Raw genomic sequence first — 17,509 nt, 5'->3', positions numbered from 1 at the left:
TCCATTCCTTGCTTTAGCAAAGCCGGTCTTCACAGATTTCTACTTCCTTACTGGTTCCCACACAGGCAGTTTTTAAAGGGATGCCTCTTTGGGTTTTAGCCTAGAGCGGAAGCAGCTACTGTTCAGAAGCTCTTTGCAGGAGAAGAGAGGAAAAGCAGAACCACCAGGGAAAATGGTCCTGCTGCTCAAAAATGATCAGAAGTAAGAAAATACTCATGAAGAGAAATGGCTGCGAGTTGAGGAAAACAGAGAAATGAGGAGTGGCAGACTCTTTTTAGCAGCCTAAAAGGAAGGAAAACACTTCTTCACTCTGCCGTTTGACTGAACAGTTCATTGTCTCGCTGTCTGAATAGCCTATTTATCACTAGCATTCATAAAACTAAAAAAAAAAAAAAAGGGCAAACAAAAATAAATTGTTTTTCCTACATGAACCTCATTTAATTACTGAAGAGCAGTTTGAATTGTTGATCTTCTAATGCTCTGGTGGGATTAGCAGCCAGTCTAGTCCAGTCAGGCTTGCCTGATTGTATGAGAAATAGAAAATAAAATTAGCATAGTCAAAGCCACGGATAATCTAGGAAGCATTCACAATAGTGTTGGGTGACAGGTCGCTTTAGCTGGGAGTTTCTGATACCCAGCCTTGTTACAATGTGTGTGGGCTAGTAAATATTCAGCAGAAGTTTAACAGGATATTTTAGGGAGATTTACAGTCATCTCAGTCATGTCTATATCACCACACTGACATGCTGGATTTGCTTTTGCATATCTTACAAGAAACTTGGTATCAGCTTATATGGCAAGAAACCAGACAATCATATGTATGTAAGTCTGTGTATGCTGAGATGTGTATGATGAAAATAGCTTGCCTTGTCTCCTGGGAGCATAATACCCAGTAGTCTAAATTCCAGACAACATGGCAGCCAATCCTACTATTGCACAAAAATCAGAATTTTTGGGGTTGCTTTTTTTATTTAAGCACAAAAACTGGCTCAAAGCAAGCAGGCAACTAACTGTTAATACAGTCCAGGATATCTGTGGATCTCCACCAAGGACAAAAAGTGGAACATACATTAACTATTTAATCAAGTGCATGCACACTCTTTTCTTTCCAAGGAATGTCAATATTTTAATTCAAGCTTTCTATCATCACTAAACTGGTCTCACAGCACCATATAATCACTCTGGTGTACTGTCTCGCTGCTCAGTTACTTCTCTTCATTTCTCCTCCTCTTGTACCACTTTTGAAAAAAAGAAATGGAATGTGCTTGTTCACTGTTAACAAAAAGTCACTTACTGCAGCAAAAAGTTTAATAATTTTACCTAGGGCAACAAAGCATGTGAGGAAGAGTTAAAAAAAAAACAGCCTGATGATTGACGAGCTATTATAATGCTGCTTTGCAAGGCATCTTATCTGCCAAATCTACTTTGCTCCCTATCAGCTCACAGTAACACCTGCATTTGCCTCCTACTTTCACAGCTTTCAGACTACAGTATGATGTAACTGTCTAACCAAGAAGCGCACCTCTGCCAGCATATGACTCTGTATCGTATAATGGGCTTCTGAGCACAGAACCTGAAAAACTCACATGCAATATGTTCAAGCACTGACTGTCGATTTTTTCTTTCACAAAGAGGTGAAGCAATCAAGTGATCCCTTCTCACTTCTGATGAACTGTGAGTAACGAAGGCTTAGTCAATGCCTACACTGCACTCACAGGTGGCATTCTGACCATTCTCATATACACTTGCTCATGTGCCAAGAGCAGTACAGCCAGGCAGCGTGGAGTTCAGGTTCCCAGCTGGATCTGCCATATATGCTGAAACCACAGAGCCACAGCTACACATTGTTACTGATCCCTACACTAGCTGGTTTACTGCCTGTTTGAATGTGTTTACACTAGCTGTAGTCACATTTTACAACAGCATAGATACAACCTTTGAGAGAGGTAGCTGGACAATGTTACGAAGAGCTGACATTTATACATTAACAGGAAGGCATAAGTATTTGACAATAACTCTTTACAGTACTTGTATGCAGGAGGAACTACAGTAATTTCCTAGGCTGAATAATATGACCTCATTTCCTCATTTTTATTATGTAGTATTGACGTTATTTGCATCAGATGAAATAAAAAAATCCAGCACCTCCCTGGTGCTGTCCTTTACTATTTCTTATATTTTCTAGTCACAGAGAACAGAACATTCGGTGAACATATGAAAAAACTTCACTAACATGATAGATACCAGATTCCAAATGGAGAATTACCGGAGTGGGGTCTGTAATACTAATAATGCATCTTTAATTCCAAAACACAGAACTAAGATCAACAAAAAATAAATGTATCCTCTTACCTTAGGGTCTCATTTTCTCCACGTTAATGCCAAACCTGTAATACCTAATCAAAACACATTCCTGCTTTTCCTCATTTTTTACTGATGTACACACTACTGCAACTTATCCTAAAGTATCCTCTTTAGATATAGCTGATACAATCAACAATTCAAAGGCAAAGACAGATAGGAACAAATAAAGCATTCAACATAAACAGAAAAAATTACCTTTAGCAGGGTTTACTTTTATCCCTGACCTATACAGCATCTCCTCATTCTGCCAGTCCCCATTCCTGACAACAGTCTTGAGTCCATAGAAAACAATTAATGCAGCAGTGGAACAAAAAACCAAGTTCTTCAGAAAGCGCTTTTGAGCTTTGACGTAAAGGGCCCTGACACCTACTGTAACCAGCAGGCAGAAGCCCATACTAGGAACATACAGCACACGCTCTGCTATTACAAAGCCAACATAGAAAAATAGGTTTGTGGCAGGAACAAAGGGCACTATTAACAAAGACAGAGACAGAATGACAATGTTCTCAGTTGAAGGAAGCTGCAGTTTCTGCATTTCATGCTTTTTTATACCATTCTCTTCTTTTGATGCAAAGCTTGACTTCACCTCCAGTGTCTTGTACTCCATCTCTGAGTGGCAGCTATGCCCATTAGCATTCTGCTTGCCATTCATTACAGTTTTCCCATTGCATTCGCTCTCATTGCTGGAGCCCTTCAAGCTAAAGTAGGCAAGGAGGAGGAGTCCAGCATAGAAGGCCACAGTGTGTAGATTCCTCCAGTCACTGACTGCTTTCAGAAGAGGCACGGCATCCATAGACCAATCAAAGCTGAGGGTATCTGGGCACAGCAACAGCCAGAGGTTCTTGGTTGGCAGGTAAAAGAAGGTCAGCGTACGTGTGAGAAGACTGTCCGAGTCAGCTGCTGGATTATCAGAATTAGAAAAACTTGGGGGCTTGTTTCCCATCCAGTATAAGCGGACACCCAGCAGTGCAGTCCCCCAGGAGGTCAATAAACCAATGCTGTAAAACAGAGTCAAATTCCTTCTCTGGAGAAAAAAAAAAAAAAAAAAAAAAAAGAAGAAAAAAAAAGAAAATTATCAGCATAAATCAACACCAAGTGTTTATTTCTGTAAATTATAAAACAAAAGGAACTGAGAAATATCTTATACAACTTTTTTTTTTGTAATGGACAAAAGCATTATAGATCTCAGTCTCTGGATCACAAAATGCTGGGTTATGCAGTTGACCATAGACTAAAATAATGGGCTCTTTCATTTAAGTTTTATGAAGCCTGTATCAGTCAAGCCTTTAGAAATCTTAGGGCTGTCAGTTCTTGCCTAAGTTTTAGTTCTGTGACCATTTGAAAACTCTTTATTTTAGAGGAATTTATGGAATGTTACAATGATTCCTACATAACCTCCCAAACCCTTTCTTTGCTACTGGCTGTGACCAAAACACCAGTTTGCCTTAACTAGATTTAAACTTTAAAGAAAGTTGCAATTCAGTTTTCCCTAATGAAAGTCTCTCCTAAGGCATCTCACCCAAGAACTAAAATAAACTTTCCAAGAAGGCAAGAGAGGAAAACAGACACAGATTCCATGTTTAGGTCTTCCAGCTCCTACCTATTAGCTACAGTAATCACTTGTACCCTTCAGATCTGCCTACAACTGAAAGCCCCACTTCATTTTGCATCTCCCAGACAAACAATATGTTGGATTTTTTTTCTTAAAGTACATCATATTAAATAAGCACGCTAAAACCTTTCACATCTTCATACACATCTAAATAGTATTATGTGATGCATGCAATTGCCTCCACTTAACCATGCTAGCAACTTGAAGAACCTGCACTTATTTATGGAATAATAAGGCAGCATTTGCCAGCTGGAGCTGCTTGTTGGGCCCCCTGCCTCATCCAAAAGCACGCACTTACTCAAATGCTTGCAGAAACGTACCACTTCTGCCCTAACGAGAATCAGCAAGCAAGATTTTCTCACCTATTTCTAGGACTGATCTTAAGTTCTGCTCTCAGTTACATGGTTGCCTTAAATGAAAAGTGTTTTGGATTACTTTCTCTTTGCAGAAGAATCTGTAAAAGCTAAAAATATGTGTATTTTTGTATTTCAATTTCTCAGATGACTCCTATAAGAAAAGGAAACCTATTTGCCAAATTGTTCCAGATACAGTATAAGCACTTTGATAATAATTCTTTTAAAGATGGGGGGAAGGATTTGTCAATCATTTTTTCATTTTATTAGGTCTGTTTTTTCCATTTTACACTACACATTCCTGGGATGGTTATTTGATGTTTCCTCAGATATTCAGAAGCAGGACCTCACACTGAAAGTTTTGTCTTACTTCTTTCAAACAGCTCATTTTTCTCCTTTGTGAGGGGATCTTCCCTTGATATCATGAAATACAGATTATTGAGCTGCTCCTTTTTATGTCAGTTATTCAATAGGTTTCTACCATCAGGTTACAAGAGGTAACTAGTGGTCTAGTCTCAATTAATTTATCTACTTATCTCATGAAGAAATTTACTCTTTTTCATATTTCCATAGCATTTTTCCTTGTGAGGTAGATAAACTCATTCAATTTTGAGGCAATATGGAAGCATTAATATATAATAAATTTATAATGAGAATATTTACCTATTTGTATCAGAATCGCCTAAAAAATGCCAGTATTTTTTATACGTGACGTAAAGCCTAAGTCCACATATTTTGTTTGTCATATTAATTCTGGTTTGATTTATTAGCTTTTGTATATTTCTATATCCTGGTAAATCAACATTTTTTTTAATAAATCAATCAAAACCCACATCTACACTTTATGATTAATATACTCCCTGGAAAGTTTACTGCAACAACTTACTTTTATTTGTAAGCTGGATTAATACTTCGCAACTCATCTCAAAAAATGTTTCATCCCTGACTGCCAGTAATGTTTAAAAACTTTTAACGTTACAAAGCTGTGTAAACTGGTTATCACTTAAACTCCCAACCAAGTTTATATTTGGAATGAAAAGATTATTCAGATTTCATGGATTTGCATAGTAAAACCTTATGTTCCTGGTTCAACTTGCCCTTTTATTCCCATGGTATTTTGCTACATGAAAATGTTTCTGCCCGCCCCTTTGGCTCAATTATCTTCAAACTTGTTTCCTTCAAACATGCATATAGACAACCCTCACTTGTTAAATGTGACCTTTTTTGCTTTTTTTATGCACCCTTCTACAGACTTTTAAGAGAAGGCTGCTTAGATGGAGAGAGACTGGGAAGTGGAAGAAGGTATTTTTTGTTCGTGTGTGTGTGTGTGTGTGTTTCAATAAGAAATTCAGAGCAGGTCTTTGCTGGAAGGCTATATACCACTGAAAGTTTAAGACATCCCAAATACTAAGCAAGCGAAACTTGATTAACAGAAGGGAGCTTTCATGGATTGTTTAGACTGGTTTTTTATTTTGTTATTACTTAACAACTGGAAGAAAATCTCCCTTTCCAAAAGATCTAACCATTGTGCTTTTCAATTAAATGCTGAGAAATTTCACGTCACTAAGTTCTTTGACAAAACTATGCTAAAGCAGGTATGATTTTCCTTGTGGATAATAGCAAAATGTGCTTAAAACTTTCAGATCTTCCTCATACATCATAAAACAGCAAGAATGAAAAGTCTGCTTCTAGCTCCTAGCCCTAGAAATGCAAACAGTCTGTACCCACCCCGGAGCTAATCCATCCTCCCTGCTGGAGTAACTATTTGCAGCCTCCTTTTTAACCTTAAATCTAAGATCTGCAAGATCTGGATCCTCACTCTTCCTCATTCTGCTAAGAACACAACTTACCTATATGCAGTATTGTGTTTCATGCTTTAACAATATTTAAAAAAAAACAAACAAAAAGTGTCAAATGAAATATCTATGCATTCACTCCTGGAGCTCAGAGATACCCAAGCAGGTGTTTTTCCACAACGTCATATCAATTTATTATACTGTAAAATATTAAGTTATCTAGATAAGGAGCTCTGGTGGATTCTTTAGCTTAATTAATGGACTACAGGAGTGGAGTGCAAATACCCTCTTCTCTCAGACACGAATGGCTTGCATCCTTCCCCAGAAACTATTTCAGACATGGACCTTTTCGAAAGCCAGTAGCTTTACATCGTTGTATTGGTTTAATACTTGCTGGCCACAATGTTCTCTTAGATCTCAAAGTTGCTGCTTATGATCTCAGGGTTGTTATGTACTGTACTTCCAGTACGTATCTGGGGGGATGTATCTGTATTTTGAAACTAACTACATGTTAACTAGTTACCAATAACCTGTGTAACACTGACATGCCATTGTGAATGTTCAATTTCAGAGGGGATCCTCTGGAATCAGTCTGAAATCAAGACTAACACTGTCCTTAAACTTCTGTCACAACAATTTTAAGTAGGATACCGTGCTTTTTTTTCTTTTTTCTTTTTTTTCTGTTCTTTTAAATCACATATAGATAGCATTGGCTGAGAAAGGGAATGAGAAACTCATTTCCCTTCTTCCTCTATCAACATTTATGACTTTTGCACAGCTTTTATCACTCTGTACTAATACAGTCAGAGATAATTAGAAAGGTTTAGCTCACATTTTGGCTTTACATTCTTCCAGGTTTTGTATAGCAAACCAAAGGGAAAAAAAACTGGTTACAGCATTTATTAAAATATATAAACAGCTCCCCAGTAGACTTTTGCCTGTGAAGAAAGTGCTTTCAAGATGAACTCTGCTCAGACAAGCACTTTCACTAGCAACTCTTCCTCTGAGCCTCCTGACAGTCTGTGCTCTTCCGACTGTATACATTTAGTGTAGCCCAGCAGCAGGAAGAGATCCTCTGTAATACTTGGCAGAAAGGATTTGGATTACTATACTCATGAGTCCTAAACCAGCCCATCTGCTGTGTGTTTTGACACTCCCATAAATCCTCTAACCTTTCATAAGTAGTCATTTTCATCTGGGGAAAAAATGAGCACTGATTTAGATCAGATTCAACATCTCTCCTGCTGGCTAACAGTCAAGTACCACCAGTGCAATTTTAGTGTTTGTGACTGCAGAAACCTTTTTCATCTCCTACCAAAATCCATCTGCATGACCCACCCACATAGCATATTTCCCTTGCATTAAATTCTAATTTCTCAGTCCATTAAACTGCTCTTAAATAAGGCACTGCAGCAGATCTCTTGATTGGGCAACCCCTGCCAAAGCTCAGTCACCACCTAAGTGGTATCTAAAGCATTTTCAAATGACACTATTCTTTTAAACTCACCTTGTCCTTTTCACAAAGAAGCATTAAATATGGCACATGATCAAGACAGTCCAGATATCAAAATCACTGGGGCTAACCACACACAAAACGTTATTTTTAAAATTCAGGAAATGCAGAAAATAAAGTGGGTATGTCACCAGGCATCACACACAGGAGTTTCTTTTCCAACTGAGAGCTTCTTGAAAATATGTTGGCTTGAGAACGGGGACTTCCCAAAGTAGTAGAACGCTGCCAAATCACTAGACTGACAGTATCTTGTTTCCATGGTATGCAGAGTCTCCTGGATCACAGCTCAGCCAAGTTTGAGCTGAATTAGAATTCAGAACGTATCCCCACCAGAGACAAAGCTATTTGCCACAAGCCCTGCTGGGTCGTAGTACTGAGCTGGAAGTGGCCATTACTGCACCATCTCCACCTGTCCAGTTTGCTCCTGCTTGCATGACCCACTAAATGAGGTTCACTCATCTACACTGGTGAAACAACAACTGGCCTGAAGGTTGGTTCTTCCTCTGAGCTAGAACTCTGTCTATAGCTTATCCAATATTGTGACCAACTGTACATATTTAATGACATTGACTTCTAGTGTTATGAACCCACACAATTCTTCCTCAAGAAGGTGATCAGTGCGTTCATAAAACAGCTGAAGATCACATGTACATATTTTTATTATTAGCAAATAGCACAAACTAAGCAGTCCTTATTGTTGTTGACTTGCCTTACTAAAATTTAAATTTGAGTTATAAATACTGGCATTTAAAAATCGTCCAAAGTCTTCCTCTAAAATCTTTAATTCTTTAATAAGAATTGTTAAATTAAACAAAACAACAACAAAAAAAAGCCCACAACAAAAAACCCTCTAACTTCTCAACTGAAAAAGGTTATAAAGACTACAGGGGAAAAGATAAATTGTATTAAGAGCAGAAACTGTATGAATGACTAGAAGTAGTAGAAAAGCAGGAGAGACTACATTAGCTTCATAAATCTGCGCGCATGATCAGTGCAACAGAGAAGGCTCTCTCTGAGGATAAGTCTACACAGGGAAATGCAGCGTGACAATGGTGACAGTACGGATAGCATCCCAGGGTTAATCCATCTATCTGCAAGAGCACAAAATAAATAGAGGAAGTTAGAAACCCACTGGGAGCAAGAGATATTCCTGAACTGCCAGACTGCTCAGCAGTGCTGTCCAGCACTACTGTTACTACTGCACAGGTAGACATGTGGGCCAACTGCCTTTCATTTAACAAGCATTGTCTCTTTCAAGAGGTTTTGCAATGAAGGAAGGGCGCTGCACTTTCTGCACTAGCCAAAATGCTGTGAGCTCACTGAACGTGCAAGTATCTTGGAAGGCAGAACTGGAATTCAAAATGATCTTGAAAAAAACAGAAATGCTCAGAAAAATAAACCCATATAAAAGGCAGGGGCAACTCTGCTTAAAGATACACAAGTGCGAGATGTGGAACAAGTACTTGCCTCATCTTCAGAGAACCATCAGGGATTATCACAGATCACAAGCAACTCTTTCAAACCACTGCTAAAGAGGTAAACACTGTACTGAGACTACAGATGAAAGCACACCCTTCAAGATATGTGAAGTAATCCTTCCACTCTTCACCATACTAGTAAATCCTAAATGTGCCTGGTTCCAGCACAGAGCTTTCAGAAATAAATGAAGGAACTACATAGAGGAATGTGACAGAGCTATTCATATAAGTTCAAAGGGAATCAAGGAAAATTCCAGCTGTGAAACAGCACCAGTTTACCTCTGCCATTGGGACTACAAGGAAGCAGGATGGTCTCATCCTGCAACTTGATGAGTAGGCCTGCAGAGCCCCAAAAAGAAAGGAAGCTTTGCTCCAGTCCTACTGGAAAGGCAAAGGCTGTACTTGCTGTGTAGCCGGGCTGTCCTCTTGAGTAACAAACACACCTGAAAATGAGTATACAAGGCTGAGTCCCACCAGTCTGTGTTCCCTACTAAATCTGATCTGGCAGTACTTTTGAACTAATCATCCTGTACAAAGTACTGGCAACTTACTAAAGCCCTGCTCATTTGAATGGATAGACATGCATTTTTTTCTTCTAAAGGAAGTTTGTTCTGCTGTCCTGTACAACACACAGGCATTGTTAAGAAAAAGAAAAGCAAAGCATTAAACAGCTCTTAAGAGTACATACTGCAATCCCACCTATAAACCCACCACCAAAAATTATGGCGGCACATTTCACGTGTTTCCTAAACTAGTAAGATACAAATCAGGGAAAATTAAAACCTAAGAGCTAGTTTAATATGCAGTGGGAGGAAAACACACACTATAAGAATGGAACAGATACACACTTTTTAACTGACTAATGCAAATAGAAATGGATTTTATGAGCAAAAATGTAATTTAATCCCAGATTAAGCCTCTGGCAATGACAAAGCAACTTTATCAATCCAGTAGAAGTCAGTCATCAATAATCGAATTCTGTACAAATAGCAAGCTGGCTCCAGTTTTGACAGAACCTATCTAGGCGTAATAGAAATCCATCAGCTGGAACCCCATCAAGCTACAAAGCCAGTTTCTACAGTGGATAACAAACAGCATTCTACGTGGTTTTTTGTTTTTCCCTTTGCCATCTGAAAAACTGAGGTGCTTTGTTTGTTTTATTTGTACCTCTAAAATATAACAAAAGGACAAGCAGCAAGGTTATCTTGAAGTTATAACAAAGAAAATATCTTAGGAATTTAAACACTTAATTGTAAATCTTCTAGTAAAGCTTAAACACCTACAACATTTTCAAAGAGAAACACAGATAATATCAAAAGTCGTGTGAAATACAAAATCTGCTTATCAACTCAGAGGGTGCTGTATATTACCAAGATTCATTTAAGATCATATAAGTAGTCACTTATTTTGTTTGAAAAAAAATTGAAGCTGCTTTTGGTGCAGATATTTTCAGACCTACTGGTTCAGCAAGACAGGGAAAAGAATTTTTAAGTGATTCAGAACCTATTTGTGTGACAAACTGAACACAGGCTATGTTGTGACTAAAAAAATTATTTAAAAAACCCCACACCCTCCTTCTACACCCACCCACAAAATACGTTTATTTATGAGGTGGTACTAGAGGATGGCCAAAAGACACTCGCAAGTAGCACGACTGTTATTCTTGAAGTCAGTACCTTTAGAAGCCAGAATATATGTCACAGTATCAGCCACTTATTAGTCATTTACTTCAGATGCAGTGTTTATTATAAATAACAGCCTAAAGGACATCTCCTGTGGTCTGGATGCAATCTGTGTATCATTTCTACTTATTCTATGTTACACTAGCATCACATTTCAAACAGTGGGAACCACAAAGAACTGGAGAAGCTAAAGGCAACACAGCAATGACTACCAGGCACAGAAAGCCTTCAGGAAAGTGACTCAGATTGAGAAATACATACCTTCCAGATTCCAAGTCACTGCCAACAACAGACAAAAGTTAATTCAAAGAGATTGTTAACAAATAGTAGGTCACCGTGATTGATGAAAAGTTTGGTTTCCAAGCATACTGACAGGAACTCCTCTCATACTCCTAGTCAAAACAAATAGCCTGAAGCACATCTACATATCTGTCATCTAACCTAGTCTTGCCTCCCATGTAGTTAATCGGGTAGCTATGAAACATTGGCAGTAAAACTCTGGAGATATATGCTTGGATGTTTGAAGACTAACACATTGGAGGGGAAATAAAAACCCAACTTATAAAACAAATTAAATTAACAACCTTCGTAAAACCTGACCGGTAAGTACTGCAATCTCAGAGAAGAAAGATTGAGAAAATTAACATTTTAATAACAATTTCATTTGTTCCTGTTTTTTATTAGGCCAAGTTAGCCTCTTATAGAATCAGCTATGCTAAAAGACTAATTTGAAGAAGAGAAAGCTTGCTATGTCCTATGTTAAGTACTGAGGAAGCTTTTGAATTCAATAAATAGAAATGAGAATGAATACCTATTGGAAAATTAATAGAGAGAACAAATTAAACTTTTTGCAGCAAATAGCACTAGCTACCTACATAAGTAATCACTACGCAATGATAGCAAAGAGTGCTGCAAAGATATTACAGGAGTGGAAATATAAGAACATTTAGCCAATAATAAAAACTGCAAACGCTTCAACAGAGAATTGCCACAAAAGTACATTCAATAAAAATAACAGAATACCTTGAATATAGTGTCCTCTATCTTACTTCCCTACACATGAAATATGAATAAAATAATTTTAAAAACAATTTTTAAATTTTCTACCCTTGGTCTGAGTACCTTTTTAAGGGGTAATTAAAAGGATATTTAAGCATAGCCCTTTTAAAAACATGAACTGCATTACTAAGGTCTGAATCAGAGACAGAGAGAGTTAAAGAAATTACTGACCTCAGTAATGCAAAACCAAATACTTAATAATCGAAATAAAGAGAGATGAAAAATGGTGAAGCAGCATATGGATGACAAAACTAACTTCAGATCACAAGATGTCATTACTCTCCATTAAGCTAATGTGAAGAAATGTGGTAGTTAGCAATCTCCTGTGAACCGATACCAAGATACCACTCAACCAAACTATTAGGGGGTGAAGTAGTTAAAAGAGGTCAATTACTGGTACTGTAAGAGTTATGCTGAAGCCCCTTAAGCGATTACATTAAACATATTTGAAAGCCTGCACAGTTGTCTCGTTTAGCTTACAATAAGATCTTTAATATTTCCCGCTACGTAATGGTCTCTGACCAAATCCATTTAGCTGTAAAACAATTCAGCTTCTCTGAAGGAAATTAAAAAGTATATATTCTTTTAGAAGAAACTAAGAAATTTATTTTTGGTTAAATACATTCAGTACCATTATCAAAACATTTGTTTCTCAGCTTTTTGGACAAAACAAAGGGGGAAGAAATAAAAATTGTGCAAATGGAAATGCACATACTCATCCATATTCACACACATACACACACAGTCTTCCTTAGCAATTCCTGGTTTGTAGGTCCAATGCATTGCAAGCTTGTTCAGGGCATCAAAGAAGTAAACGCAACAGTCTTTCCTTAGCATGGTCCCAGCGCCAACAGCCAGCCATTATGAAATTCATTCCAGTCTCCTTAACGAGTGAAGTTTGGAACCACAGTGTTTTGGAGCCATAAAGAAATGATTTATAAGGAGACTTCACTCAGTGGGAAGGGCGAAGTGCGGCAGTTCTCTCTCCAAGTTATCATAATAGAAAGCTATTTAATGAGTGTGGGATTTCTTCAAGAATTTAAAAAAGGCAGGATTTGGAAGAGGATGTGTTACATTATGCAGACACCCACATCACTGAACGTTTCTGCTACAGTAAAACCATCAAAATAAAAATCCTCAAAGTTGTTACTATTTTGAGCTTTTGGCTTGTTTTTAATAAGCGTTTTCAAATGTAAACCACAGATTTCTAGAGATTATAAGATAGACATAATTCAGTATAAACAAGTTAGCAAGATTTAGTGAACTAAACTAGGTTGCCTAAGGTCAAGCACTCCATACTGCAAACAAGAAAAAAATTGTGCCCTGAAGCAAGACACTGTCTGGCAAAACAGCAACAAAAGAGCAGAGAGGTAATCCTCAATAAATTCAGCAGAAGCCTGTGGCAGTTACCTACCTCCTTAAAGCACTCTCCCCTTCAGGGCACCACGATGTGTGCTGATGACTCAAATTCAATTACACACAAACTTGAGTCCTCCCCTTAATCCAAGTGCAGATCAAAGCTAAATCCAGCCCCCAGTAACGATTTATAAATAAAAAAATTTCAGTAACCCATATGACATAATCTTCATGCATGATACGGGGACATATGGGCCATGCGTGTCAGAAATTAATCACCTTGCTTTCAGATTATGCTGGTGTTTGCTAATGAAGGACGCAGTGGGAAGGTGAGAAGACTACACCGGACCAGAGTATGCCAGAATTCTTAAAGTCAAAATGCAGGCATAAGTGACTCAAATCACATTTGTTTTCTATTTCTAAATTCTGTAAATTTAGACTGTGGCTTCTTCATAGTATGAGAACTGAGACAGCAATGATGCTTTAGGAATATTTTTATTGATTTATTTTCTGTTCTTTTCAGTGTTATCAGGTTTTTTTGCACAAAATGACACTGTGTAAGCCCAATGGAGAGAACAACGTATGGGGGTGGAAAGCTGAAGGAAGTGTTGTGACTTTGTTAAACCATGACTGCTACCAAAAATGCCTATCAAACCATGGCTTCCAAGCATATCATTAGGACAGCTGTGCTCTCGCCATGCATTGCAGCAAAACACACACAGAGCCCTGCTTCTTCAGCAAACTGAGACTTGTAATGGCAATACGTATGTAACAGCAGTTACAACTATTTAAGTAGCAAGTTTTCATTTTTTTAAGTCTTGAAAAAAAAAAACACAGCACAACATTCCACTAAACATAAGATACATAGCTTCCATTAAAACAAGAAGTCTTTGAGCTGTCATGCGCAGTGGATTATATGGCCACAAAATGCCCTCCTACCTGGCAGTCTTAAGAATGTCCATTCTACACAAGCTGCTTGTTTTCAAGGTCAGTACATAAATTACCTAGATGTCATGCTAGTAAAGGCCCAAACTCCCTATTCCTGCAGAAAGCTGTGTGACATATTTCCTTGTCCCTTGGAAGGATGCACATCTTCAGCTCCTGGACAGTCTTCAGATAGTAAGATGAACTTCACTGCCAGTGTTTTGTCTGTGCTTCAAACCATCTGCCCAACCCACAGATTCATCACCACAACTCATTGCTCTGTCAAAAGCACCTTAAGACTCCCTCTGAAATCTTCTACATCTCTCCCTCATGGATGAAATAGCTATCCTCAAATCACTCCAAAAAATTTTCCTACAAGTAGTATAATGAAATGCACCTGATAGCAGATCAAGATGCTGCTTCTGACACAGATATGCTGAATTACATCAAGCAGATAGCTTAACCACCTTCTGTCTCCTTTTGTTCTAATCCTTCCCTACTGCCTCTAAATTCAGATGCTATATTTGTAAAAGTACCAGGAGTTTGTAATGATGTTCTGTATGGTGCACATGAAGGTTCTGCTCCCTCATGTCAATTATACAAATAATTAAGCACTACAGACTGTAGTGACCTCTTTTACTAAGCAATCTGGAAACTTTCTTCTAACATGCTTCTGCTGCACATATACCCAACCTAAGTAACAACTTTTGATTATTTTAATCTTTCTTCACCGGTAACTCTTTTTACTATTTGCACTTGGTCCTGTTGAACCTCATGAGGTTCACATGGGCCTGCTTTTCAAGCTTGCCCAGGTCCCTCTGGATGGCATCTCAACCCATACTGCCTACCACTTACTCTTCAAGAATATTATTGTTTAAGTATTCAGGTAGACACATACAGAGCAAGTCCAGACAAACTGGGCTTGAAGCCCTTAGATGACAAATCCAGCTACTACTTTGCTACAAAAATAACCAAACCAAAAAAATTAATTAGTTTTGAACCATCATCAGTGAACTTCTCTGCCAGAATCTCACTAAGAAAAAAAGACAAAAGACTTACTGTTCTTACATATGAGGGAGGCAAGGTATGGAGGAAGAGCTCCCATGTTTTATTAGAGCAATCAGCATAGCCAGAAAAACACACAAGCTACAATTGGAAAAAAAATAGGCCAAAAATGGACAGCTAGTCTGATAAAAGATATTACACCCTTCCAATCAAGTTTGTTTTATTTTTTACTATCACAATGACAATGACACTAGTGCTTTTTGCTATTAAGGAAGAAAAAAGCGTGGAGAAGTGAAGGCAATTCTAGCTATGAAAAAAAGTCTCTTCATTGTTGCATCGTTTTCAGCTGAAGTGTGCAAAGCAGAAATGAGGTTTTTAGCACAATACAACTGAAGGCCATGAGGAATTTCCTCTCTTTTTAATACACAGCACTTCTAACAAATTCTTGCCTCACACAGAAATGGCCTAAATAATGCCAGAATTCTCTCCTTTAACAAAAAATAATGCTGAACTGAGAACTTTTGGCAACTAGTTTTTCTTTAGCGAGGGGAAGATATGGAGTAAACCGCTATAAATGTAATGGGAATGGAAGGAAATCTCACAAGCAAGAGAAATCAGTAATTTAAAAGAGAAAAACAAAGATCATAAACCAAGAGAAGAGCACACAGGCATAAAGGAGAACAGTAATGGGTTAAAGTAAGCAGACATTCAAGTTTTGCCTTTATTTTCCCAAAGAGGAAGGTATGGATTTCAAAAAGAAAAAGGAAAAGAAAGGGTGGCGGGTGGGGGTGTAGCAGAAGGATGCACAACAGTCTTCAATTGTAGAGCTATTCAAAATGAATCACAAAGTAAAGGAAGAGAGACTGAAATATATTTGAACATGGGAACAAAACCAGAAAAACTTTCTTGGTTTGAGAATCTCTTCCATGACTCCTCTTCCTTCTGTCTTCTCCCTTCTCCTTGTCTTTGAACTTGCAAATACCTGCTCTCAGAGTGGTTGCCAGCAATTGCAGTTTGGCTAGCTCTGACTTTTAACATAGACCCAAACTCTGCTTATCCTGAGTGAGTACAACAGAAGTAACTGCAGCACTTAACATGTTCAGATCCTCCTACTGCCAGTCCTCTCCACCTACAAAGCCGTAAACCTGCACAGTCACTAAAACAGTGGTTCCAGAGGACACTAAAGAGGATCTAGGGGTAAAAAAGTAAGACTTGAGGACTACTACAATTTGTACTAAAATGCCAAGACTCCTAGCGAAGACTGCACTACATACACACAAACACACATATATATACACACACCTCCCTCTGTGAGTGGGGCAGATGCAGTGCCACTTACATCACTTGGCATGTCAAGGGTTTTTATTCTGTTCTTTTTTTCCCAATTGCCTAATCAGGACATAACTAATTTCCACGTAACAAATTTCAAACCTCCTTCTCTGCATAGAATTCTGGCTCAGGAGGAATCAGCGTGGCAGGCTACCTGGGATTTTTTTATCATTACCCACCCTGGGTTGTCACAGAAAGGGTCTGACCACACTTAATTGATTTCCAAGATAGTAAATACACTGCAAAAAAGTCAGAAGTTGTTAGTCATTTATGTACTTCTCAACTTTGCCAATCAATGCAGCAAATATATTTCCTGACCTTGCTTAGAGAAAAAATGAGGATAACCTTTAAAGAGTAGGAATAGTCATGCATTATGGATTTATCTATCTGGCTAGCAATATTCATTTCAGTGATGAAAAAATTTAACTGAAAAGGCTAACAGTTTTAATTACATACCTTCAAATTATATTAAAATTATTTCTTATCTGCACAAGAACATAAAAATAATTAACCAAAATACATGCAGGGACAGAAATTATAACTGCTAAATTTTTCAGGAGTCCCTCTGAAGGGACCTTGACAATTTTCCAGTTTTTAAAAATTACATCTTCCACAATTCACATATTTAGATAGGAACTAAGCTATAAAGACTACTCTGTAGTTGTATTTGTACTTCTCTGAAACAAATTGTTTCAGTATTGCTGGGTTGTTTGTCTGAGGTGGTTCCTGAGATTAATGTTTCTAATATTAAACGATGAGAATTCTAAAAATAGCACAATGCTGAAAACTCCAATGACTCCATTTTTAAGCATCAACATCTTAAATACTTGAAAGTTAAATGCCTTAAAGCATGGGCTCCACAGAAACCAGCACTTTGGGTGAAGTTACATCTAGGCTAGTCTCCAAGTTCCTTAGAAAACTTACTCCACCCTCAACACAAATGGAAGAATTAGGCAATTGGACCTTTTTTTTATAAGGCAATATATTTTCCTTCCTTTTGTTCACTGACTTTCCAGAAACATGGAAAAGCCCTCCTTT

The 17,509-nt window shown here is 37.9% G+C and overlaps 1 protein-coding gene across 1 annotated transcript in view; it reads right to left on the bottom strand.

Annotated features, from left to right (window-relative positions):
* Positions 1-17,509, bottom strand: part of TMTC2 (transmembrane O-mannosyltransferase targeting cadherins 2) — a 254,292-nt gene that overhangs the window by 107,767 nt on the left and 129,016 nt on the right. The window contains exon 3 of the mRNA XM_040596294.1: positions 2,560-3,388. Coding sequence (XP_040452228.1) covers positions 2,560-3,388 — 829 coding nt within the window. The remainder of the gene's footprint in view (positions 1-2,559; positions 3,389-17,509) is intronic.

This window comes from Falco naumanni, chromosome 5 (genome assembly GCF_017639655.2).
Source record: "Falco naumanni isolate bFalNau1 chromosome 5, bFalNau1.pat, whole genome shotgun sequence".
NCBI lineage: Eukaryota > Metazoa > Chordata > Aves > Falconiformes > Falconidae > Falco > Falco naumanni.
Note: the sequence above shows the minus strand (reverse complement) of the source record. Positions and strands in the feature narration are given on the sequence as shown.